This window comes from Lepus europaeus, chromosome 3 (assembly GCF_033115175.1).
Source record: "Lepus europaeus isolate LE1 chromosome 3, mLepTim1.pri, whole genome shotgun sequence".
Classification (NCBI taxonomy): Eukaryota; Metazoa; Chordata; class Mammalia; order Lagomorpha; family Leporidae; genus Lepus; species Lepus europaeus.
This window is the reverse complement of record NC_084829.1, coordinates 127,133,737-127,159,448: the sequence shown is the minus strand read 5'-3', so window position 1 is coordinate 127,159,448 and position 25,712 is coordinate 127,133,737. Positions and strand designations below refer to the sequence as shown.

Below are 25,712 nucleotides of genomic sequence, written 5' to 3'. Positions count from 1 at the left end.
TGATTAGTCCACTTAATGTATTTTTCTACATCTACCAACAGAGGTGTGTCCTTTTGACTTTTACCTCTTTTTTGCCTTGTTTTGCAGTGAATGATTTTTACAATTTCATTTTATCTGTATTTACTGACATCCATGTCACTTTAAAAATACATTTTTTATCATCTAGAGATTGCAGCATTGAAACTTTATGGTATATTCTCAAATAAATAATATTGTGTCACTTCATGGGTAGTACTAGCATCTGCCTATGGTGCTGCTAACCCATATGGGAGCCAGTTTGACTCCCGGCTGCTCCACTTCAGATCCAGCTCCCCGTTGATTGCCTGGGAAAGCAGTAGAAGATGGCCCAAGTGTTCGGGGCCCCATACCCATGTGGGAGACCTGGAAGAAGCTCCTGGCTCCTGACTTCAGATAGGCTCAGTTCCAGCCTTTTTGTGGGCAATTTGGGAGTGAACCAGTGGATGGAAGATCTCTCTCTCTCTCTCTCTCTCTCTCTCTCTCTCTCTCCCTCTCTCTGTAACCATATCTCTCAAGTAAATAAATAAATCTTTTAAAAAATCAAATTTTCTCTCTTTGTATATGTGTATTGTGCGTGTTTTATACATAAAACACAAGTATCTATGTAGAAGAAAATCAAGGAAAATCAAAATAAAATAAAATTATGATGTCATGTTTCATTTTCACAGGAAATGAATAAAATTATTTGTTCTGTTGAATCTGGAATTGTATGAAAACAGTTCTTAAATAGGTCCAGCTGATTCCTAAATGTTACCAATGCTATTGGCATTGTCAAGCTTGTCTAAAAGACTTTGAGGCACAGGTAAGCTAGCTTTGGCCCTAATATGACATGGGGTGAGTGTAAATAAAATCTTTACCTAATATATACTAAACTGATCTTCTGTATATAAAAAAAATAAATAAAATAAAATAAAATAAAATTTGACGGAGATATGTGTAAGTTTACTTGTTCTTTCTTTCTTCTTTTGTTATAGAATGCCAGAGTTGCCCATCAACCCTACAGTGTTTACTGTCTCATCCTTTATAAACATGAAATTACCACATGCGCTTTTAAGTGGTACTAATAAATATATCAGAATTGCTGATAGCAACAAGACAAACTTCTCAAGGACCTGTTATTTTGCACATAACACTCCATACCCCACTGACATGGTTTAATGTCACTGAAATGGCTTCTCCTTCTTTGCAGGTTTCTCCCATTGTTTATGAGTTTGCCTGTTCTCTATGCAGTTATAAGAAATAAATGGCCACAAGAAACCAAATTCAAGACAAAATTCTTCTATTTCACATTCAAATGACTTGATTTCATGAGAGATTTTATTTTAATAGTCTTTTGTTCAATTATCTAGAAGACATTATCTTTTATACACTGTTCATCATTGCAGTTCACTGCTTAAGGAGTCATCAGAGGTCACTGCTCAATAAATATTTGCCAAATCAAGTCTGAGATTTGGCAAGGTTTTTATGATAAAGAGTTTTTTCACAACTCGTGGTGAGTAAAATAAACAAAAGGCACCTGTGCACAGGCTAATGCACTTCCTGTTATGTCCTACAAACCAGGTCAGAGAACAAAGGCTCTTCTTATTTTTTTTTTTTTTTCAAAAACAGAGTGACAGAGAGACAGAGATTGAGGAAAAGACAGAGAAAGAGAGAGAGAGAAAGAGAGAGCAATCTTCTAATTGTTGGTTAACTCTCCAAATTGCCATAACAGTTGGGGCTAGGCCAGGCTGAATTTAGGAGTCAGGAACTCCATCCATTTATCTGAATATAATACCATTTTCATTTCTATCAATAATCTATTTAACCACAGCCTAGCTTTTCACATTAAATGTAGGTATATGAAATAACTTAACGTGGATATATTATTATTTATTCAACAATTAATCATTGATAAGCATTCAATAATACTATTGTAAAATATCTTTCATCTGTAAACCTTAATATGGTATTTTTAACTCTTTAAATTATATTACTAAAATGCAATGGCTGAATACAACTCAATAAGGTAATTTTTGTGAAAGTTGAGGAAAAAGAAGCACCTTGATTTGTGTTTGATGTTTCCAAATGTTTAGTCAAGTTACCAAACTGCACAAACTTAATATTCTTTCTTATTCCATTGGTCTAAAGAGCCAGATTAGTCAAATTCTAATTTTTTACACGCACAGAAATATATCAATCTCTTGATTATGTTTTTAAAGATCATTTATTTGAAAGTCAGATTTTACAGAGAGAGAGGGAGAGACAAAGAGAGAGGTCTTCCATCCTCTGGTTCACTCTCCAGATGGCCACAACAAGAGCTGAGCTATTCCGAGCCAGGAGCCAGGAACTTCTTCCAGGTCTTCCGTGTGAATACCAGTGACCCAAAAGCTTGGATCATCCTCTGCTGCTTTTCCTAGGCCATTAACAGAGAGCTGGATCAGAAATGGAGCAGCCAGGACATGAACGAGTGACTATGTGGACAAAACCAGCATCACAGGAAGAGGGTTTATCCACTATGCTACAACACCCACCTAATAGATTTTTTTTTAATTAAACTTTTATTTAATGAATATAAATTTCCAAAGTACAGCTTATGGGTTACAATGGCTTCCCCCTCCCAAAATTTCCCTCCCACCCACAACCCTCCCCTTTCCCGCTCCCTCTCCCCTTCCAATCACATCATGATTCATTTTCAATTCTCTTTATATACAGAAGATCAGTTTAGTATATATTAGGTAAAGATTTCAACAGTTTGCCCCCATATAGCAACACAAAGTGAAAAAACTACCGTTGGAGTACTCGTTATAGCATTAAATAACAGTGTACAGTACATTAAAGACAAAGATCCTACATAATATTTTTTTAAAAAAATTAATTAATTTTCTATGCCATTTCCAATTTAACACCAGGTTTTTTTTTCCATTTCCAATTATCTTTATATACAGAAGATCGATTCAGTATATATTTAGTAAAGATCTCATCAGTTTGTACCCATGCAGAAACACAAAGTGTAAAAATACTGTTTCAGTACTAGTTATAGCATCACTGCACATTAGACAACACATTAAGGACAGATCTCACATGGGATGTAAGTACACAGTGACTTCTGTTGCTGACTTAACAATTTGAAACTCCTGTTCATGGCGTCAGTGATCTCCCTAGGCTCTAGTCATGAGTTGCCAGGGCTATGGAAGCCTTTAGAGTTCGCTGACTTTGATCTTATTCCGATAGGGTCATAGTCAAAGTGGAAGTTCTCTCCTCCCTTCAGAGAAAGGTACCTCCTTCTTTGATGGCCCCGTTCTTTCCACTGGGATCTCACTCCCCGAGATCTTTCATTTAGGTCTTCTTCTTTTTTTCTTTTCCATGGTATCTTGGCTTTCCATGCCTACAATACTCACATGGGCTCTTCAGGCAGATCCGAATGCCTTAAGGGCTGATTCTGAGGCCAGAGTGTTGTTTAGGACGTCTGCCATTCTATGAGTCTGCTGTGTATCCCGCTTCCCATGTTGGATCTTTCTCTCCCTTTTTGATTCTATCAGTTAGTATTAGCAGACACTTGTCTTGTTTGTGTGATCCCTTTGATTCTTAGACCTATCAGAGCCATCAATTGTGAGCTGAAATTGATCACTTGGACTAGTGAGATGGCATTGGTACATGCCACCTTGATGGAATTGTATTGGAATCCCCTGGCACATTTCTAACTCCATCATTTGGGGCAAGTCTGATTGTGCATGTCCCAAATTGTACATCTCCTCCCCCTCTTTTTCCACTCTTAAATTTAACAGGGATCACTTTTCAGTTAAAATTTAAACACCTAAGAATAAATGTGTGTTAATTACAGAGTTCAACCACTAGTACTAGAACAACAACAACAACAACAAATACTAAAAAGGATAAAGTATTACATTGTACATCTAGAGTCAGGACAAGAGCTGATCAGTTCATTGTTTCTTATAGTGTCCATTTCACTTCAACAGGTTTCCCCTTTGGTGCTCAGTTGTCACCGATCAGGGAAAACAAATGATATTTGTCTCTTTGGGACTGGCTTAATTCACTCAGCATGATGTTTTCCAGATTCCTCCATCTTGTTGCAAATGACTGGGTTTCATTGTTTCTTACTGCTGTATAGTATTCTATGGAGTACATGTCCCATAATTTCTTTATCCAGTCTACTGTTGATGGGCATTTGGGTTGGTTCCAGGTCTTAGCTATTGTGAATTGAGCTGCAATAAACATTAATGTGCAGATGGCTTTTTTATTTGCCAAATTAATTTCCTTTGGGTAAATTCCAAGGAGTGGGATGGCTGGGTTGTATGGTAGGGTTATGTTCAGGTTTCTGAGGAATCTCCGGACTGACTTCCATAGTGGCTTAACCAGTTTGCATTCCCACCAACAGTGGGTTAGTGTCCCTTTTTCCCCACATCCTCTCCAGCATCCTAATAGATTGTTTTTAAAATACAATCTGTTGGCCGGCGCTGTGGCTCACTAGGCTAATCCTCCGCCTTGCAGCGCCGGCACACCGGGTTCTAGTCCCGGTCGGGGCACCGATCCTGTCCCGGTTGCCCCTCTTCCAGGCCAGCTCTCTGCTGTGGCCAGGGAGTGCAGTGGAGGATGGCCCAAGTGCTTGGCTCCTGCACCCCACGGGAGACCAGGAGAAGCACCTGGCTCCTGCCATCGGATCAGCGCGGTGTGCCGGCCGCAGCGCGCCAACCGCGGCGGCCATTGGAGGGTGAACCAACGGCAAAAGGAAGACCTTTCTCTCTGTCTCTCTCTCACTGTCCACTCTGCCTGTCAAAAAAATAAAAAAAAAATAAAAAATAAAATAAAATAAAATACAATCTGTTTTTTCATTTTACTCCAATGAGCTTGTGATTGATCCATCTTGTAGAGCAACTAGTGCTCTTGTCTGTCAAAATTGTTCAGTAGCTACAATTTCTATTTGAACAAATTCCTCTATGTTTTTCCCCAGAAATAAATGTTCTGGCTATTCTTTTAAATTATTTTTATTTTTATTAATATAAAGAGAATAGATTCCATGCATTTCATAGGAATGTAACTACACTCCCCTCTGTTCCTCCTGCCTTGGGTCCACCCTCCTACCTTTTTATCCTTTAAATTTTGCAATAACTTACTTTCAATTTACTTAAACTCACAGGCTTAATACACCACTAATCATGTTGTTCAACAAATAAAAAGTCGAAAGAGCACTATAGACAAGGGCTTTAAACAACAATCAAATCATAAGATGTCAGTTTTGTTCTTATACACTTTTTTATATTCTATATTAACTACCACATGTCAGTGAAAACATGTATTTGTCTTTTTGGGACTGGCTTATTTCATTGAGCATAGTGCTTTCCAGTTGTGTCCATTTTGTTGCAAAAGAGAGGATTTTATTCTTTTTTATGGCTGAGTAGTATTCTACATTATACCACCTTTGCTTTATCTAGTCATCAATTGATGGGTACCTGGGTTGATTCTATATCTTAGCTGTTGTGAATTGAGCTGCCATAAACATGATGGTACAAAAAACTGTTTAATATCTTTTTTGTTTTTAATTTATTTGACAGGTAGAGTTAGACAGTGAGAGAGAGAGACAGAGAGAATGGCTGCTACGGCCGGAGCTACGCCAATCCGAAGCCAGGAGCCAGGTGCTTCCTCCTGGTCTCCCACGTGGGTGCAGGGGCCCAAGCACTAGCGCCATCCTCCACTAACTTCCTGGGCCACAGCAGAGAACTGGACTGGAAGAGGAGCAACCGGGACTAGAACCTGGCACCCATATGGGATGTCGGCACCGCAGGCGGAGGTTTAACCAAGTGAGCCACGGCACCAGCCCTGTTTAATATCTTATCGCATTTCCTTTGGGTAAATACCCAGGAAAGGGATGGCTGGGTGATATGGTAGATCTGTTTTCAGGTTCCTGAGGTACTTTCATAGTTCCTTCCACAGAGGGTGTACTAGTTTACATTCTCACCAACAGTGGATTAGGGTAACCTATTTCTCCACATCCTCATCAGTATTTATTATTTTTAGATTTTTAGATGATGATACGCATTTTAACTGGGGCGAATTGATACTTCATTGTGGTATTTACATGAATTTTCCTCATCACGAGTGATCCAGAGCATCTTTTTTTTTAAGACTTATTTATTCAAAAGTCAAAATTTCACAGAGAGAGGAGAGACAGAGAGAGAGAGAGAGAGAGAGAGAGGGGCCTTCCATCCATTGGTTCACTCCCCAAAAAGGCCGCAACAGCCAGAGCTGTGTCGATCCGAAGCCAGGAGCCAGGAGCTTCTTCCAGGTCTCCCATGCAGGTGAAGGGGCCCAAGGACTTAGGCGATCTTCTACTGCTTCCCCAGGCCATAGCAGAGAGCTGGATTGGAAGTGGAGCAACCGGGTTTCGAACCAGCACCCATACGGGATGCTGGCACTTCAGGCCAGGGCGTTAACCCACTTCACCACAGCTCCAGTCCCCTGAGCATCTTTTCATGTGTATTTGGTCATTTCTGTTTCATCCTTTGAAAAATGCCAGTTTATATCTTTTGCCCATTTTATAACTGGATTGTTTGTTTTGTTGTTTTTGAGTTTCATGAGCTACTGTAATCTTCTGTACATCTATATTTTACACAAATTATTTTCAAATCAAAAATATTTTTCTGCCATTTGATTCTCTGTTGAACTCCTTACCTTTCATTTCAGATAAAACACTGATTTTGAGAGAAATTCTTATCTGAGTCCCATTCCAGTACACATTTATTTTTATACTTTCACTGAAATCATTGACCTGGATAAATTTGTTTGCAACTATGTCTATAATATATTTATATATATATATTATTAACAAGAAACATACTATGTATCTTTTTATAACAGTGCTGATTCCAGTTTGCCACCTCTCATTATGTGCTGTATATAAATATTTATCAGGTGAATGAGATTACATTGCACACCATGAAGGAGCATAGGTATATTAAATTTTGTAACTCTATCTAAATAAATACCAAGTTATTTGTCTTCCAAATAATTGTGCATGAGGGAGAAATTAAGAAGAGAAAATCCACCTTGACACTCCATGGAGGTTATCACCTCTGAGATGGCCTGGTGGGATTGAAGTGTTTCTTGTGTGCATTCATGCAGTTCAATTTAAACTTGTGATTCAATTTAAAATGTTTTCCTCATTTTATCTGTGAGTTAAGTTCCTTAACATTTACTATACATCATTGTGTTTATATACTGTGAGTTCAGGCTTGCATTCTCTCATGATTTGCACTCTGTATCTCTCCCATCTGTGTATATCTTTTGGCTTAAAATACCATTTTTATCTTATTCCAATGGTTACATAAATGACTTTTAATTTAATTTATAACCATTTTTAACTTTTCCTAATATTTTCTTTGAAACTTTTGTGGGTTTTAAAATCTATTTATATGAAGGAAACAAATGTCAGGTATTTCTTACATACAGCTTTAAGAGCATAATGATACATCCCACTCTACCTCCTTCCTCCGTAACTCCCATCTTCCCTCCTCCTTTCCTTTCTTGTTTTTCTTTTAACTTTTATGATACATTTCTTAAAAGATATATTTATTTGCTTGAAAGTCAGAGTTAGAGAGAGAGGGAGAGAGGGAGAAGAGAGAGAGAGAGAGAGAATCGTCCATCTGCTGATCTTCTGGTTCACTCCCCAACTGGCCACAACTGCTAGTGCTAAGTTAGGATGAAGCCAGGAGCCAGGGATTTCATCCAGGTCTCCTATGTGTAATGGTCCACGTACTAGGACCATTTTCCACTGTTTTTCTGTGACCATTAGCAAGGAGCTGGATTGGAAGCGGAACAGCCAGGACACAAACTGGCACCCATAAGAGATGTCAGCATTGCAGGCAGCAGTTTTACCTGCAAGGCCACAATGCCAGTCCCAGTGACACACTTTCAATTTTGTTTATAATCCTAAGTTTGCCCTTCCACTAAATACAGAATGTAACAAGTAGTAAGGAGAAAAACTACTGTTCCTGAAGAGTATAGACAAGGGCTGTAAAAAATAATCAAATCTCAACATGTCAATTTTGTTCTTACTTAACTCAATTTTACAATGATTAATGTTCTCTGTCAGCTTCTCTTTTTATATTATTAGCTGCGTTAAATATAATATATCAGAATATATTTCATTTGAAAGCATTTTGTATAATGGTATTTAGCCCAGCAATTACGAGGCTGTTTAGAATGCCTGCATCCCATATCAGAGGACCTGAATTCATCCCCAGCTCTGATTCCTAAATCCAGCTTCTTGCTACTACAAACCCTGGGAGGCAGCAGATGATAGGAAAAGTAACTGGGTCCTTCCCATCCATGTAGGAAACACAGACTGAGTTCCAGGCTCCTGGCGTCAACTAAACCAGCCCCAGCTGTTGCAGGCATTTGGAGAGTGAACTAGTAGATGAGAGATGTGTTTGTTTTCTGTCTGTCTCTTTCTCTCTCCCCCTCACTCTGCTCCTCAAATGCATAAATTATTTTTCACACTATTCTCATTTTTTTATGTATACAATGCAATATTTTTATGTTGACTGCCAATTTTATCAGTGGTTTCTTCAATGGATGAGGATGCAGTAGATTCTTGAGAAAAAGGGAGTGAAAAGAGGGATGGGGTATCTCTCTGTCTACTCACTGCTATTTGACAACAGCCTAACATTTTTCTGTACAACAGCGGCCTATAAACAAAGTTTCATACCTTATTGAATTAGGGGTGACAACTGATAGACGAGAACAATGTCATAGGTTTTTTTCTGATAAAGTCTATCTCTTGTAAATTTAGATTGTGAATTAGGTATGTCAGTCAGCTGGCTGTATTCTTGTAGATAAATGACCTTATAAAAAAAATATACATTCTTGAGTTTAGAAAACATATTAGGCCAGCGCCGTGGCTCAACAGGCTAGTCCTCCGCCTTGCAGCACTGGCACACCGGGTTCTAGTCCCAGTTGGGGCGCCAGATTCTATCCCAGTTGCCCCTCTTCCAGGCCAACTCTCTGCTATGGCCTGGGAAGGCAGTGGAGGATGGCCCAAGTCCTTGGGCCCTGCGCCCGCATGGGAGACCAGGAGAGGCACCTGGCTCCTGGCTTTGGATCAGCGCGATGCGCTGGCCACAGTGACCATTGGAGGGTGAACCAACGGCAAAAAGGAAGACCTTTCTCTCTGTCTCTCTCTCTCTCACTATCCAAAAAAAAAAAAAAAAAAAGAAAGAAAGAAAAGAAAACATATTGAGGACAGCAACGATGAGTCAGCTATAATTGAGAAGAACAAGAAAATGATCAAAGGGATATAGAGATGAATTGGCATGTGGTACAAAGCATACAAAGAATAACTTATTGATTAAAATTAACCAGTCAATGTGTCCTTCTCAGCATTCTATTAAGAGGTTCTTGATGCCAGCATGTTTTTAATGCAGATGCCAATCTTGATTATTAGCTTCGGTTATTTTCTTTTCTTTCTAACTGAGGTTTGTTATTCTTCCTTAATAATGTGCCCTGATATTGAATCCATATCTGCTCATAATAGCCTTCATCGTTCATTTTAAAGATACAAAGATTTCTCTCCTTCTCTTCCCTCCTCCTCCTTCTTCTTCTGCTTCTTCCTCCTCTTCCCCTTCCTCTTCCTCCTCCTCCTCTTCTTCTCCTACTTTTTCCCCAAACTCCTCCCCCTCCTACTCCTTCTTTTTTTTAACTCATCCACTCTTATATTTGGGGTTTATATGTTGTTTCCAATATTTTGAAGTTACAAATAAGGGTACAACATGTAAATCTGTTTATTTCTGTTCTGACATGTGACTTACATCTCTAAGAGTACCATCTGTTAATGTCACTTCCTTTTTTTCTGTGCTTCAATCAATTTTCCTTCAAACTTAAGAGTTCTTTGTATATGAAGTATATTTCCCCTTCTCTCTGCTCTGTGTTTTAAATATTTTCACCAAGACAATTTACATTCTGTCTATATTATTTCTATTATATACATTTTTACTTATTATGTAATCCAATCAATTTTATTGCCTACACATTTTGACATAGTTAAGAACTGTGTGCCTATACCAAAGCAAAAGAGGAATTCATCCACTTTTTTTCTAATATTTTAACGTTGGGCTTTCTGTTTGAATGCTTTTACATTCATATCCCTTATTTGTCTTTTTCTTCCTCAGAAGTTGTACTTTCCTAAGACTGTCACTGGAAACTTCCTGTTCTTTTAAACCAGCTTACCTTTAAGACATTTTACCTTTAACTCACAGACCTAGCCCTTTTACACACTCTTATTTTGAAATATGACCCCACAGTTGTGTACTCAGCTGTGGCAATCTGCCTACTGCTTCTGCATATTTCAGAATCGGTTTCAGTTTCATCTTTCTAGTGGTCACTCCATCCCATACTCAGGCTCCTTTGCTAGTGAACTTCTTTCCTGGATCTTCACCTGCAGTTTATCTTACTCTACTTTTGCTTGCTGGGTGAAATGGAAGCCAGTGGGCTTCACGCACTGGTATTGGTTGAGTATTCTCTTATTTGGTCTTTCCACATTGTCTCTACATATAACATTGAGGCTTCACTGTTACATGGACATTGCATAGATATGTATTTTCACATGGTTTGGAAGAGCGACTTGGGAGGGCGTTTATTACACTACCTCCTCTGCAGCTACTGAGAAATGCTGTGTGTGTTTATGGAGTCAACATTTATTGGCTCATCACAAATGTTTGTATTTTCCCAGCAATAGAACATGTATTATCTAGAAACGCAATTACTAGGCCGGCGCCGTGGCTTAACAGGCTAATACTCCGCCTTGCGGCGCCGGCACACCGGGTTCTAGTCCCGGTTGGGGCGCAGGATTCTGTTCCAGTTGCCCCTCTTCCAGGCCAGCTCTCTGCTATGGCCCGGGAAGGCAGTGGAGGATGGCCCAAGTCCTTGTGCCCTGCACCCGCATGGGAGACCAGGAGAAGCACCTGGCTCCTGGCTTCGGATCAGCACGATGCGCTGGCCACAGCGGCCATTGGAGGGTGAACCAACGACAAAAAGGAAGACCTTTCTCTCTGTCTCTCTCTCTTTCTCACTATCCACTCTGCCTGTCAAAAAAAAAACAAACAACAACAACAACAAAAAAAAAAAACATACAATTACTGTGACAATAGCTGTTTTGTAATGATGCTTTAGATATGTTGAGAAGAGAACTAGTATTTTACATTCATGTATTTACTCATCAAAATAGACTGAAGCACAGGGACATTAGAGAATCGCACTAGCTCATGGCACCAGTGAACAACAGAGCTGGGGTTTAAATGACTTTTCCCACTTCAGTATCTATGCTTTTCAAACCAATTTATTTAACTTCATTTCCCAAAAGTAGGCTTATTCTGTGGATGAGGCCCTGGGAAAATCTTCATATGAAATCTTCATGTTGGATCTAGAAGTCACCATGTCCTGGTCAGTGCTTACTCTGAAAAGAGAGCAACCCTGACAGATCTGACCCCAAATCATTCAAGTGTAGGTCAAAGGACAAAAATTCTAGCGTGCAATTGCTGAAATCTTGAGGTCAATTGCTAGACACAGAACAAATCACAATTCAGTTAGAGGGTTGTATTTAACAATTCAGTTTTATGAGTTTTAAACACTTAAATTGACTGTCAGTTTTATTTCAATATGTTTTGTATTTTAGTTATAAATCAGCAAGTTATAGTGCTCTAAATTTTATAAGATCAGATTTCATAGGATAACAACAAAAGAGTATTACAAGCCTACTACCTGCTTTTAAATTTCTTAGTGATTTTTTAGGAGGTGAAAGCCATCTCCTTTGATTGTAAACGTCTTCCTAATTGACTTTTTTGAAAATATTGACTTGTTAGTTCGATGGAATAATCATTGTATTCATTTGAATTTAAAGTTAAGAATGAATTGATAAGATCCTAATAAATGAGCGTTAGTCAAACACACTAGAAAAAATAAAATCACAGTGGTAATAATCATATTAATTTTTTGAGATTACTAATTGCCAACAATTTGGGTACATTCATTTTTAATTTGTTGGTATTGTCCATAGTTTTTAATTAGAGATGAAAATAAATCCATCAACCATCTCTACAAAGATTTTTCTTGCAAGTTGTGTGTTCATTAAAACTTCCCATCCAGTCAAAGATAATGATCCTGGAAGAGATAGAAAAGTATTACATGTAAATGAAAACATTTTAAAGTACTACTGGGCAATAGATAACTCAGTGGCTTTATCTCATTTCTTTTTAATAATCATAAATTATGTAATTACTACATTAATTGCAGTACTATTGGATAATATCCGACTTGTTGATTTTATTTTACTATCTTTCCATGAATTGAATAGTAAAATCATGAATAATATGAGAAAAGTATACATTGAGTGCCATTTCTATGTTACTAACAATAGCTTACAACAGTAGTGTCTGAAATTATGGCAATTCATTAAAAGAAACACTACATTTCTTTTAAACAGAATGAAATGAATTAACTCAATTTTTAAATCTCCCCAGTTGGAAGGAGACAGTTTGCTCCTCATTGCATGAAGGAAGGCTACATACTGGCTGAGAATGTGGCATTAGGACCATTCCTTGAATAAGAAGAAACTTCAGTTGTATGGCGTTTAATATGTTTGAACATTTTTGTTAGTTTAATAAATGCAAAGATTAAAAACATACACTTAATTCATTTGTGTTTAATTTTATTCATAAAATCTTTCAAATTCAATTTTTTTTTGCTTTGAAAAACATTAACAGTATAATGTTCTTGTGTTAGCTCAGTGATTCAGGGCGTGTATAGGAAATGAGGATGGCATGTTGATTGCCAAACTTGTAGTGAGAGAATCCTTTTGCTTTTATTTGTTTAGGAAATCCAGAATTTCAATGGCTCAAGCCAATGATTTCTTACATGACTATCGATGTTTGGATTGAAGAAATCCAGACAAGTCCACTTACTAGTAATTTCATTCATCACACCAGGTTTTCTTTTGAAAATTTTTCTTCTTTGGGTTTAATGTAAATTAGAAATTAAGAAAAATAGGTCAGGCAGGATCCTTACCTGTCAACTTATGCACACTGCAAAGAATTTTTAGAGCTGACAACACTATGTTCTGGAAAGGAGTGAAGTCACTGATGAATGGTGCTACATCAGTGTCCGTGAGGATTCGTGGTGGCAGGCCTTGCTGGGCCTTATGGACTCGAATCATGGTTGTAGGAAAACGAGATGCAGCTAAATATCCCACAGTCAGTGTCCAATTTTTGCCAAATTCCGTTTCTATTTTAGAATAATAGGTATATCTAAAAGACAAGGGTAAAAGTACATAATTACATTAATCACCTCAGAATTTCAACCCTGTTTCCTTCATAAACAATTATCTTTTGCCAGCAAATTAAATAAATCATTATTTCATACATAGATTTTATAATGTGATGATTTCAGCCCATCCTTCAGGAGATGTGATGATATCTAATTTTTAAGCCAGTAAAGGATCATCTCTTCAATTGCTTATATTGTACTTTGCATTTTGTCTTGTCGAGCTAGGCAAGTTATACTTGAATACTATATAATAACCAAATTGAAGACCAAGACCCAGGCACACTCTATAGCTATGTAGAAATAAATGTTAAATTTCTCAAGTAAAATTTTTGCTGGATGCAGACATCCTTCATAAAACTTTTTAGCTCCTAGAGTCAGAGGGTACTCAAAACAGAGCATCTTTGAGAACTAGATGTCTGATTTTCTCATCGAATTTTCTAGTTATTGAGCTTTGTTTCTACTGGAGAATATCCTAGAAAGCTAAATTCTCTCACCTAGTTGAGGAATATATCACTAAAGATGAAAAGTTAAGGACATAGAAAATAGTTTTATAACTGTACGACTCATGTCTTTCACCTCTATTGTCTAAGTGTGCTGAGCGATTTGCAGTTTTGCAAGCATACTTGTTCCCCCAGAGACGTTATCTGCTCCATATATGGCAAAGCTATGCAATGTGTTTGTATTAATGCTGTTAATATAAAACAGTAATAAAAACTTAAGAATCAAGTTTATGTAATATAAAAGTTATAGTAAACTAAGGTTAAGAAAAATTATTTATTGAATTGTGTAGCCTAAATGTATGATATGTAAGTTTATAAAATCTACACCATTATAAGGTCATCCTGTATGCCTTCACATTAACTCCCCACTCACTCACTGACTTTCACAGCAACTTTCAGTCCTGCAAGATCCCCTCAAGGTAAGTGCCCTATGTAGGTGTTCCAATTTTATCATTTTTAAAGGATTTATTTATTTATTTAAAAGGCAGAGTTACAGAGAAAGAGAGAGACAGATATTACATCTGTTGCTTCTCTCCTGAGATGGCCACAACAATCAGGGCTGGGCCAGGCTGAAGCCAGGAACCAGAAGTTTCTTATGGGTTTCCCACGTAGGTGCAGGTGCCCAGGTACTTGGACCCTCTTCAGCTGCCTTCCCAATCATGTTACCAGGGAGCTGGATCAGAAGTGAAGCAGCAGAGACTCAAGCAGGTACCCATATGAGATGCCAGCGTCACAGGTGGCAGCTTAACCTGCTACACCACAAAGCCGAGCCTTTTATCCAAAATTTTACTGTAGTTTTTCTATGCTTAAATACATAAATATTTCTAATTGTGTTACAATTGCCTACAGCATTCAGTACAGTGACATGCCCTAGAGCTTTGCAGCCTAGGAGCAATAGGTTACATATATACCATACAGCCTAGATGTGTAGTAGGCTACAACATCCAGGTTTGTTTAAGTACATTGTATGATGTTTACTCAATGGCAAAACTGCTTGATGATGCATTTATCAGAATGTATTCCCATCATTAAGCAATTCATGATTCTACTTTGTTCTTAATTTACTTAATAAATATTTTCTTGATAAAATCATTTAAGTGGAGCATTTATTGACACCTAAAGTCAGTTAGAAATATATTTCAGAAATATATGTGCTAGTCAAAAACAGCTATTTGTTATAACTAGCAAGTATGGAGATTCTACTGACAACTAGTAAAATGAATGCCTTTTAGTTTATATATTTCTGATGGAAACAATCATACAAAAGTTTAAACTTATTCACCCCTAGAAATTTCATGTTGTATGATTTTGAAGCAATTAAGTAAGCTGTCCTGATAAAAACATGACTTCCAAAAATAATTCTGTTGCGCAAATAGAAATAAATATGTTGAGCTTGAATGCCTAAATACATAAGAGAATGAAATATACCTACAAGTAAAAAAATGCAATATGAATTAACTTGAACTATTTAACATGGTCTTTTTTCTCATGTTCAAGTTATGGTTTTAGGGATAGAAATTTAACACAGAAATTTAATATACCATGACACTTGGGATGCCTGCATCTATTTCAAAGTGCCAGGGTTCAAGTCCCAAATCAGCATCCAGTTCCAGCTTCCTGCTTATGCACACTGTGGGATGCAGCAGATAATGACTCAAGTACTTGGATTTCTGAGACGGACATATAGACACTGGAGACCGAGACTGAGTTCTGCTTGCTTCAGCCTGGCCCAGTTGTGGCTATTGCAGGCATTTTGGGAATGAACCAGCAGGGTAAAGATTCTCTCTCTCTCTCTCTCTCTCTCTCTCTTCCTCCATTCCTTCCTCCCTCCCTCCTTTTCAAATATATGAAAATTTAAAAAGTAGTTCTTGAAAGCTGTGGTTTGGGGGCACAGATTTGATGCATTGGATTAAGATGTTGTTTGAAACACCTGCATCCCATCACAAAGAGCCTTGTTCCAGTCCCTCCTATTCCATCTCTGATCCAACATTCCTACTAATAATGCAAACCTCTTTCTCTCTTTCTGTTCAAATAATTTTTTTTAGAAGTTGTGTTTTTCTGTTGATTTAACTTCTTGAACTGATATATAAAATTTATAGGAGTGAACAGTGTAGCACAGCAGGTTAAGGCAACAATTGGGACACCTACTGCCTAACCCAGCCTTGGTTTTTGTGGGTATTTAGGGAGTGACCTTCAGATGGAAAATCACTCTTTCCTCCATTTCTGTCTCTATCATCCTGCCTTTAAAATAAATAAATCTTTAAAAAATAAAAAGTGTACCTATTTAGGGTGTACTATGTGATGGTTTGATATATGTATGTATTGTGATATGTGCAAATCATTGGAGAAGACCCCAAAATTACAGGAAACAAAAACAAAAACAGACAAATGGGATTTCATCAGATTCAAATTTCTGCATAGCAAATTATTTGTTTTTTTAAATGAACTTGAAATAGGTGTCAAGTGAAAAAAAACTAATAAAAAAATAAAAATAATGGAATTGACCATCTCTACTCAAGAAACTTGTCTGATAATTTCATCCTGCTTCCTTTCATCAGAAGACAAGGAGCAGTCAAGTTACAGCTTTTGTGGTGGCAGCTACAAGCCCAAATTATATCATAGACTATGACAAGGGAGTAAACGTCTCTACTGCCTAATTGAAAATTTACTATTAAGACCATGTCATTAAAAAGAGGAGGAAATGCCCTGTGAATCTGATGACCAAGGCTTTTACCTTGCTGGATCATGGAATCAGGGGAGAGGCAACATTAAGTGGATGTTCTTACCTGGATTCGTTATCTACTCATGCAGTCCAATGAGCCTTCCCCTCTTTCTTTCTGATGATGTCTGTACCCAAATTTCTAACTCATATATCACCTAAGTGGTTGATTTGTTCCTCTAGATAGTATCATACATTTCCAAATCCAAGTCATTCTTATACTTTTAATTATAAAGTTATCCAATATGTAGAGTGACTTTATCTTGTATACTGTCTAATCAGCAAACTCTGAAGCTGGTGAATTTTTCCCAAGTACATGCCACTAAATTATGTATCCATAGTCAATTTCATCATCCTCCACAAATCTACATTCTATTTGATTTTCACAATTGAGAAATATGTTATGTGTTGCATGTATACCTGCTTTTTAATGCAATTCTTGGGTTTTTTTTTTTTAGATATTTACCCTTCTTCATGAAACATTTTTAAGTTTAATTAGGCCAAAATATTTATACCTCATCACCATAATCTCCAAGAGTTAGAAATTTTATGTAATGTTAAGCTTGAAAAGCACTCTGGAAGAAGGAGAAGGTACAAATAACATGAAAAATAATGTAGTAGATTAAATAAAGGTAACTTTGTATTAATTCTTACCTATCCTCAAAATGTTCAGGTATGTTTTCCAAACTTGAGGTATGTGCAGCCCATAAGTGTTTCAACAAGTCATCAAAGTTGCTAGAAGGTGACTGCAAATACTAAAATATAAAAAAGAAACATTAATATTTGGGCAACTGTAACAAATCCTCTCCTTGAAACAGTCTTGTCCAAATATTTAATTTAGCGATATTATACCCGAAAGAAGACTTTTATTTCTAACAACTAATATGTGTAAAACCTCAGTCCCCAACCTTTGTAATGAACACAGGAAGTATTCATTACTTCCACTAGTAATGCATGCATCTGAAAGAAACAAACTTTGTCTATCTTCAAAGAGTCCATATTTTGTACTAGCCAAGAGATGTTTTCACCATTTTTTCCAATAACATTGTTAAAGTCTTAACCATAAAATCTGAAGCAAAAGGAGAAAATTTGCTAGAATGTTTAATTTAATGATATCTAAAGTAATTTTGAGTGTAAGGAACTGGTAAGTTTCTATCTTCTCATCATTTGTTGTACTCCATGTAGGATATATTTTATCTTGAGCATTGAACATTTAGTTTAGAACAGTACATAATGGTTTAGTTCTACCCATGTGTGATCACATGCTAATTTAATTAAAATAAGTAAAACCAATAAGTTTATCACATTTCTCCCCAGTTCCTTCAGTTGCTCTGAAGTTTCAACTGATCAGAATTGCTTGTTCACTATTAAGCAACATAATCCTATATGCCCAACTTCTGTGTATAATTTATTTCAGGTGAGAAAAATATGTAAATTTTGTGTTAATAGTGCATTGGGGCAGTGGATAAAATGCCGTGTACTCTCTACTACATTGTCTGTTTTTCAAATATCTTGCAGAACAATTTTACATTTTACTAGTAAGGAGAACATCACACAATGCACAAACTCCAAGACAAGAAGTGGTACACAGCCAACTCCTAAGTGTGTAAACTACAAAATTTAAAAACTGGACCTGGTAAAACAAATTCCAAGCGATCATTTTCTCAGGGTAGGATAAACGGCAGCTAGAAACGTTGTAACAAAACTTCCTCTGATCTTTGGGAGGTGGCAACAGTGTAACTTGGTCTGAAGATACTCCCAGTATGCCAGAGTCCACGGCAGCAAGGAAGGGTAATGCACTCAGGAAATAATTCACATCTGTGAGAACAACCGAATTATTATGACTAGAAACAAGTGTCAAAGAGGATATTTTTAAAGAAGTCATAAGTCACTGAGGAAACATTTAGAGATCCAGAGACATGTCATCAAATTTAAGCATTAGGGAACAAAAATGAATGATATTCCCCCAGAGATCACATAGCTAACTTTAACTGCTTCTGATAGGTATCCTGCAATTATGAATATATATTGGTCTAAGTACTTCACTACAACACTATACAACAAAAAGTATATTTACTGGGGCCTGGCATTGTAGCGTGGCAGGTAAAGTCACTGCCCGCAAAGCCAGCATCCCATACTGGCTCTAGTTCATGTCCCAACTGTTCCACTTCCAATTCAACACCCTAATGGCTTGAGAAAAGCAATAAGAGATGACCCATGTGTTTAGGACACTGTGACCCACATGGGAGACCTGGAAGAAGTTCCTGGTTCCTGGTTTTGGTATGGTCCAGTGTTTGCTGCTGCAGGTACCTGGGGAGTAAACTAAAGGATAAAAGATCTCTCTCTGTCTCTCCCTCTCTCTGTAACTCTGACTTCCAAGCAAATATAAAAAAAAAGTAATTTTATTAGATTTAGTAATAGCCTTTTATTGAATCATTAAGTAAAAATGGAAGAAAGCTGTCAAATTATCTACATATATTGGCACAAAATCTCTGTGATTGCACTGTGAATTACATTTTTTTTCCTAAAATGTTCCAACATGATTACAGTTTTGGGAAATGGATATTTTATGTTTTACATTTATCACTTTAATTGTGAACTTGATGTCACTATGTCCTTGTGATAGAATAACTGTCTCTAAAGCAACAATTATGGAAAAGTTCTGCCAATAAACCACTGGATCATTTCATTAACAATCAAACAAGTCACCCTTGAATGTCTGCCTGGGAATAATCTATTGCAGCAGATTCAGACATTTTAGTTTAGTTATATATTATATATGAGGTTTATATACTACTACTAGTCAGTGAAGCAGAATATTGTTCACCATAGATATGCATTGTGAATGTGGTCCTCTGCCCCAGTACAGGAGGACAACCCCAACTACCGAGCCAATCTGAGAATAAGTCTGAGTTCTAGATCTGTGGTCACTGCTGTTTTGGGGTCTTTGAAAAGAATGGGGACAGCATGAGGAAAATACAGGTACATATGAAAAGGGTAACTCTGAGAAACTGATATTTTTTAATGTAGTCTTTGCAAGTGATGATCTCTAAGAAATTATTGTATAAAATTATTGTGTAAAATTATTGTGTAAAATGTAAGCATTTATTATGTAAACTAGTTTCATTAATAAAATTCAAAATCAATAAAATAGAAAATTCCCTCAGGTTATTTTAGTATTAAGTGTATGACTAATGCTTGAGGTTATTCTTTAATAAATGACTTGTGTCATGAACATGTTTATGAATTTCAATATAAAACTCACCATCTATGGACAAAATAAAAAATCCTCTTTTTTCTGGCCTCTCACTTTTCATCTCTCCTCATTTCACAGGCTCCCTGTCACTACTGGTAATTTCTACATAACTGTCGGTGCTGGTCCCTGTGAGGCCATGCCCCTTGATAATTCATTGTTTCCGTATTGTAAAAAACTGAATCTATCACAAAGAATCATGATTCATGTTATTGCTCTTAAATTGTATAAAGTCACTTACAGGACACAAAAGACATGATGAAATCAATATCTTTTAAAAATTGAATAGGACTGTTATTTCTATGTCTGCTAGCTGCTTTCTTTGGGGAAGGTTAATATCCACTTTGCTGTGTAAGAGAACCTACCAGCCCACCAGCTGTCCACAGAGATACACAAAGGATCTCCAGATTCATAGCCACAGTGTGTCTGTCCGCTGGGATCAGCTAGTCGGCCTAGAGGAGACAGGATGCAGTGAGTTCGTAAGCACATTTTAGAGCTACTTATAACAATTTGTACAAACATTTATTTGTAAATGTCCTGTTGTACTCCCACCACTCTTTTTTATTTCCTACCTCTCAGCCAATTTCTTATCTTTTCTTTAAAAGAACCACAATTTTCTAATTTTAGAATTCTTAAATATTCTTTACTTTTTGTAAGTATTAGTATTCTGTTTGCTTCTCCATAGCCTCAAAAATTATTGAAGCAATAAGCATACGATTTTAAAAAGTGACCAGGAATCCAACCAAATCTCTTTGTCATGACTAGTTGGATCTTGTCTTTGTTTCCTTGGCTATAAAATGGGAATAATATTTACTACATACTTACGTTGCTGTGTGAAGTGAGAAAAAATGTCAACAGCATTTTACATGGTACACATATACTACATAAATATTGGGAATGAGCTTCTTTTCAATGCCAAGTGAAATTGCTATGGTGTTAGTCTTTCTTTTTTATTATTATTTTTTTTGACAGGCAGAGTGGACAGTGACAGAAAGAGAGACAGAGAGAAAGAGAGAAAGGTCTTCCTTTTGCCGTTGGTTCACCCTCCAAAGGCCGCTGCGGCCGGCGCACTGCGGCCCAGAGCACCGCGCTGATCTGATGGCAGGAGCCAGGTGCTTCTCCTGGTCTCCCGTGTGGGTGCAGGGACCAAGCACTTGGGCCATCCTCCACTGCACTCCCGGGCCATAGCAGAGAGCTGGCCTGGAAGAGGGGCAACCGGGACTAGAATCCGGTGTGCTGGCGCCACAAGGCGGAGGATTAGTCTGTTGAGCCGCGGCACTGGCTAGTCTTTCTTTCAATAATATCCTTCTTGACTATATTATCAGCTTGCAGTTGGCAACAGCTATCACTCCTTCTCAAGAGTTTCTGTCAAACAGAATAAAAATATCCTTTGTTTTATGAGTATTTGCTACGCCCACAGCTGTGATACCCGCGTAGCAAGATGTTGCTGCGTTGGGGGTCTAAGGCTGCAGGGTTGAGGTTAGAGCTCTGTGGAGTGGGGCCTCAGGCGGATCCTGTGCAGTCCGCGGTTGTAATGACCCCCGACTCACATAATGGAAGCCAAGACTGTCCTTGCTGACTTTGGGGACACTGTGTCCCTGCTCTGTTGATGATCTCATTATGCATTATCTACCTGCTGTGTTTACACTTTACTGCTTGCTCTCACAATTATCAGAAACAAGAAAATCAAGAAAAAGAAGTTAACGTTTCCCATAAGATTATGGAGAATATCAAACAATCTTTGCCCCTCTGTTTACTAAAGCTGTTTACGAGGGAGCTAGGAATGCAAGTCAAAACATATCATTAGGTTCCCATTATAGTGACAGAGAAATGTTAAGATTACTCAGGGATTATCTCCAAGTATCTAAAAGGCAAGCAAAACTTTGGGCAGTAATTCCCCTAAACAATTCATAAAACAAAATTACCCATTAACCCAAAGGTCAATTCTCATTCTCAGTAAATTGTCTAAAAACAATGTCCCCACTATGTTCCTCATAAAACCACTCATATGACATCATTGTTTTAACTCATTTTGTCAACCTTTGTGATAAAAGTTTTACATTTGCCTGTAGCATTGTCCTTTACTATATAAACCCAAGCCTTACTATAATAAATCGCAGCAGCATACTCAACGTGTGTGTCTGTCTGTCATTTCCCCGCCGATTCCTGATTCTCCTAAGAGCCTTCGCCCTTGTTCTCCCTCGGTCTGTGTCTCCGCTAGAGCCGGTCCGCGGCAAGTATTTTATCTCAAATATTTCTGTTTGTATAGTGTAACAGACCTTATTTCCAAAAGGAATCAATCCTTCAAATACTCCTGAAAGGCAGTGCTCATCTATAAGCCATATGTATCATCAAGTAATCACAATTAGATCTTCAAGAAATCCAAACCAATTTGATATCCCCTGCCACTTTAAGGTAAATCTATTTGACTGTTCTATTTATCCTAGGGCTTAGAAAGGCATTACTACATTTAATAGGAATTCAGTAAACGTTTTTTAAAATGTTCAAAATTATACACTTTGCCTTCTTGTGGTTGCAACCATGCCTTACTCCTCAACTGAAGTTTCTATGGAAAGAGACAGTCTACATAGGAAGAATTTATGAAGGCAGAGAAAAATAAAGATTATAACCAGAAAGAAGGAAAGGAAAAGAGTCTGTTTTCTAAAACATACAGTACAAAGAAAGTTTCACTTCCCAAATACTTCATGATTATATTAGTAGATCATTAAATAAGAACAAGATATTCCTACCTGTAGAATATTGCCAGCCATGCTGTAGAGGCAATCCCCATAAAATATTTTGTTCATTTTCTGGTCCAAATTTCTCAAAATACCTTGCTGTCTGCTTCAGTAGGATTTTATACATCCCCATCCTCTCAGGATAAACCCAGGGATTAATAATGTACACGTTGTTCTCTACCTTGAAATCACTGAACTGACCAGGACTTTTTTCCCATAATGGAGGATACAGATCTGGGAGACCAGAAGCTTCTGCTAAAGAAGCAGTAAAGCAAACAACTAATACACAACAGCAGAAAGGAAGAAAAGCCATCGTGCCGAGGCTGAGGAGTTGTGGCATGGCTTTTATTGGAAAATGGAGGAGGAAGTCACGATATTTTCTTACATCACAGCTTATCAACACTTCACACTATTTTTCTTAGATACAGTGAGTATGAAGAGGAAATGGATATATTAGCTAGCATTTAAGATAACTTAATTTTGCAATTTCTACAGTGTCAAAACACTATACAAGACCTTATCCTAAGACTGGGTTTCTCTATGATATGTTGAATAAAACAATTTGTTGACCAAAAAAAACTGCCTCCAAATTTCCAACTTCACATTATGGTTACAAAATAAATCACTGATGCCATAAGATTGTTTCTCTCTCATAATATGTAAACATATTTCATGGAAAGTATTCAATGATTGAAGACAGAAATGCTAGATTTGTGATAATGTATAGTCTTAAGTTTGTGCTTCAAGAAATTAGCCTAAAATATAAAGAATATCCAAATATCTCAGTCAAATAGAGTGACCAGTCTATTGGAAAAAACTTCTAGTTAGTTCTCAGGATCCATTCTCTATTCTTTATCAGCAAAAAGATCTTGAAAATATAGTTGATAATGTGATCTCACAGAATTAAGGCTTAATTTCTGCTATCCCTTGCACAAGCCACCGCTTGACTAATTGTTGACCACTGGAACATAAACAGAAATGATGTTCACAATTTCCGGGATTTGTCCTTATAGCAAGATATGGGATGTGCCTCCTTCTCTTCCCTTCCTCCATGTAGTGGTTTGGGTTATACATATGATGGCTGAAACTCAACTTTGACCTGTAAGCACAAGGCATTATCGTAGGGATGACATAATACAAAGCTGGACGTTGCCTAGTTCCCAGGGAACTAGGGAAACATGAGGTATCTCTGAATTCTTAAATCTGAATTTTACCTGAAGAAAAAAAAAATACTGCTGTCTACACAAAATCATTGTTTGGGGGTTTGTCTAAATGCTTATCTCATTGTTGGGCAGTTTATCTGAAAATCTCACTTATTAGCATAATTAATCCTCATGTTTGCTAGTAAGCCAAAAAGGTACTCCTTACTCCTGTGTGGTCAGCATGATTCAACTCCTTACTCCTGTCAAATCATTTACCTTGTAGCCATTTGATCATAAATTATGCAATTTTCTGGACATATTAGCATAAAAAGGAAAGTGTTAAGAATTAATCTTTTATTGTACATCAATAACACAAGTGTTCTCGACATTAAAATGGTGCATGCCATCTTTATAAAAAATAATTACATCAAAATGAACTATAAGAGTTATTTTTCTAAACTGAAATGCCACAATCTTTCCCAAGGTAGAAACTTGAAAAGCATCCTTTTTAAAGTCAGAATTAAGACACAAATAGTATATTATTTAAGTTTTCATTGAGGATACTATAAAATAAAGTTAGTAATAAAAAATTAGAGGTATAAAGTTGATAATGAGAAAGTAACAATACTATTTTTACAGGTAACCTGATAATATTTGGAAAATAAAGCAGAAAAAAATTGGGAGAGTAACTGAAAAGAAAAACAAATTTAATATAAAATGGCTAGAAATCAAATCATTTATAAAATTTATTTAGAAGTATAATGGGTGAGGCCGGCGCAGTGGCTCAACAGGCTAATCCTCCGCCTTGCGGCGCCGGCACACCGGGTTCTAGTCATGGTTGGGGCTCCGGATTCTATCCCGGTTGCCTCTCTTCCAGGCCAGCTCTCTGCTATGGCCTGGGAAGGCAGTGGAGGATGGCCCAAGTCCTTGGGCCCTGCGCCCGCATGGGAGACCAGCAGAGGCACCTGGCTCCTGGCTTCGGATCGGCGAGACGCGCCGGCCGCAGCGGCCATTGGAGGGTGAACCAACGGCAAAAAGGAAGACCTTTCTCTCTTTCTCTCTCACTATCCACTCTGCCTATCAAAAAATAAAAATAAAAAAAGTATAATGGGTGAAAATATAATGAAAAAGAATCTTAAAATCAATAATATATTTAGGAATAAATGCAATTTTGATACTTCTATTTGGAAAAGACTAAGAATACTAATAAAATTACACAATTTAAAAATCACATCATATTCTTTAATAGACTCAATATTATTAACAAGTTAGTCTATAAATTTACACAATATGAATAAGAAATATTAACAAGAATTTTAGAACCAGAAAAGCTGAAATTAAAATTTGGGACATGAACTGGCACCCATATGGAATGCCAGCACCTCAGGAGGAGGCTTAACTCATTATACCACAGTGCTGGTTCCTCCTGCTTTCCTTTCAGCCTTGTTTTTTCCTAGTGTTCAGTTTTTGTGATTTTAACTTACTAATTTTTTACTCCTAAAAAACTTTGTTCTGCCTATCCAGTGAATTTTTCCTTTTATATAGTGTATTTACACATGCTTGATTTTTATATTTAATCTTATATTTCACTGCTTTTTAGGCTTAGTTTTACATTTAAATCCTGTAGCATATTTTTAATATAATTTATTTGACAGGTAGAGTTATAGACAGTGAGAGAGAGAGACACAGAGAAAAGTCTTCCTTCCGTTGGTTCACTCGCCAAATTGCCACTACGGCCAGTGCTGTGCTGATCCGAAGCCAGGAGCCAGATGCTTCTTCCTGGTCTCCCATGCGGGTGCAGGAGCCAAAGCACCAGGGCTATCCTCCACTGCCCTCCCAGGCAACAGCAGAGAGCTGGACTGGAAGAGGAGCACACGGGACTAGAACCTAGCGCCCATATGGGATGCCGGCGCCACAGGCAGCCAGCCCTGAATCCTGTAGCATATTTGTGACAACTGTGTTAAATTCATTTTTGACCAACTCTATTATCTTTGCCATTTCTGGGTCTCTTTCCATAGACTGGGTTTTTTTCTG

General features: G+C 37.3%; 1 protein-coding gene across 1 annotated transcript; it reads right to left on the bottom strand.

The window, feature by feature from the left end:
* Positions 1 to 12,064: 12,064 nt before the first annotated feature.
* On the bottom strand, positions 12,065 to 22,849 carry C3H6orf58 (chromosome 3 C6orf58 homolog). Its single transcript, XM_062187709.1, has 6 exons — positions 22,549 to 22,849; positions 20,164 to 20,250; positions 18,179 to 18,363; positions 17,200 to 17,300; positions 13,069 to 13,307; positions 12,065 to 12,165 (listed from the first exon to the last, which is right to left on the bottom strand). Exons 1-6 carry the CDS (start codon positions 22,847 to 22,849, stop codon positions 12,065 to 12,067), a joined length of 1,014 nt encoding a protein of 337 aa, XP_062043693.1.
* Between the last annotated feature and the right edge of the window lie 2,863 nt (positions 22,850 to 25,712).

Coding starts and splice junctions, on each gene's coding strand:
- C3H6orf58 (XM_062187709.1), bottom strand. CDS start 22,849: ATGGCTTTTCTTCCTTTCTGCTGTTGTGTATTAGTTGTTTGCTTTACT. Junction 20,251..22,548: donor TGGCTGGCAATATTCTACAG/GTAGGAATATCT, acceptor TGTCTCCTCTAG/GCCGACTAGCTGATCCCAGC. Junction 13,308..17,199: donor CCTGAACATTTTGAGGATAG/GTAAGAATTAAT, acceptor CTTGTCTTTTAG/ATATACCTATTATTCTAAAA.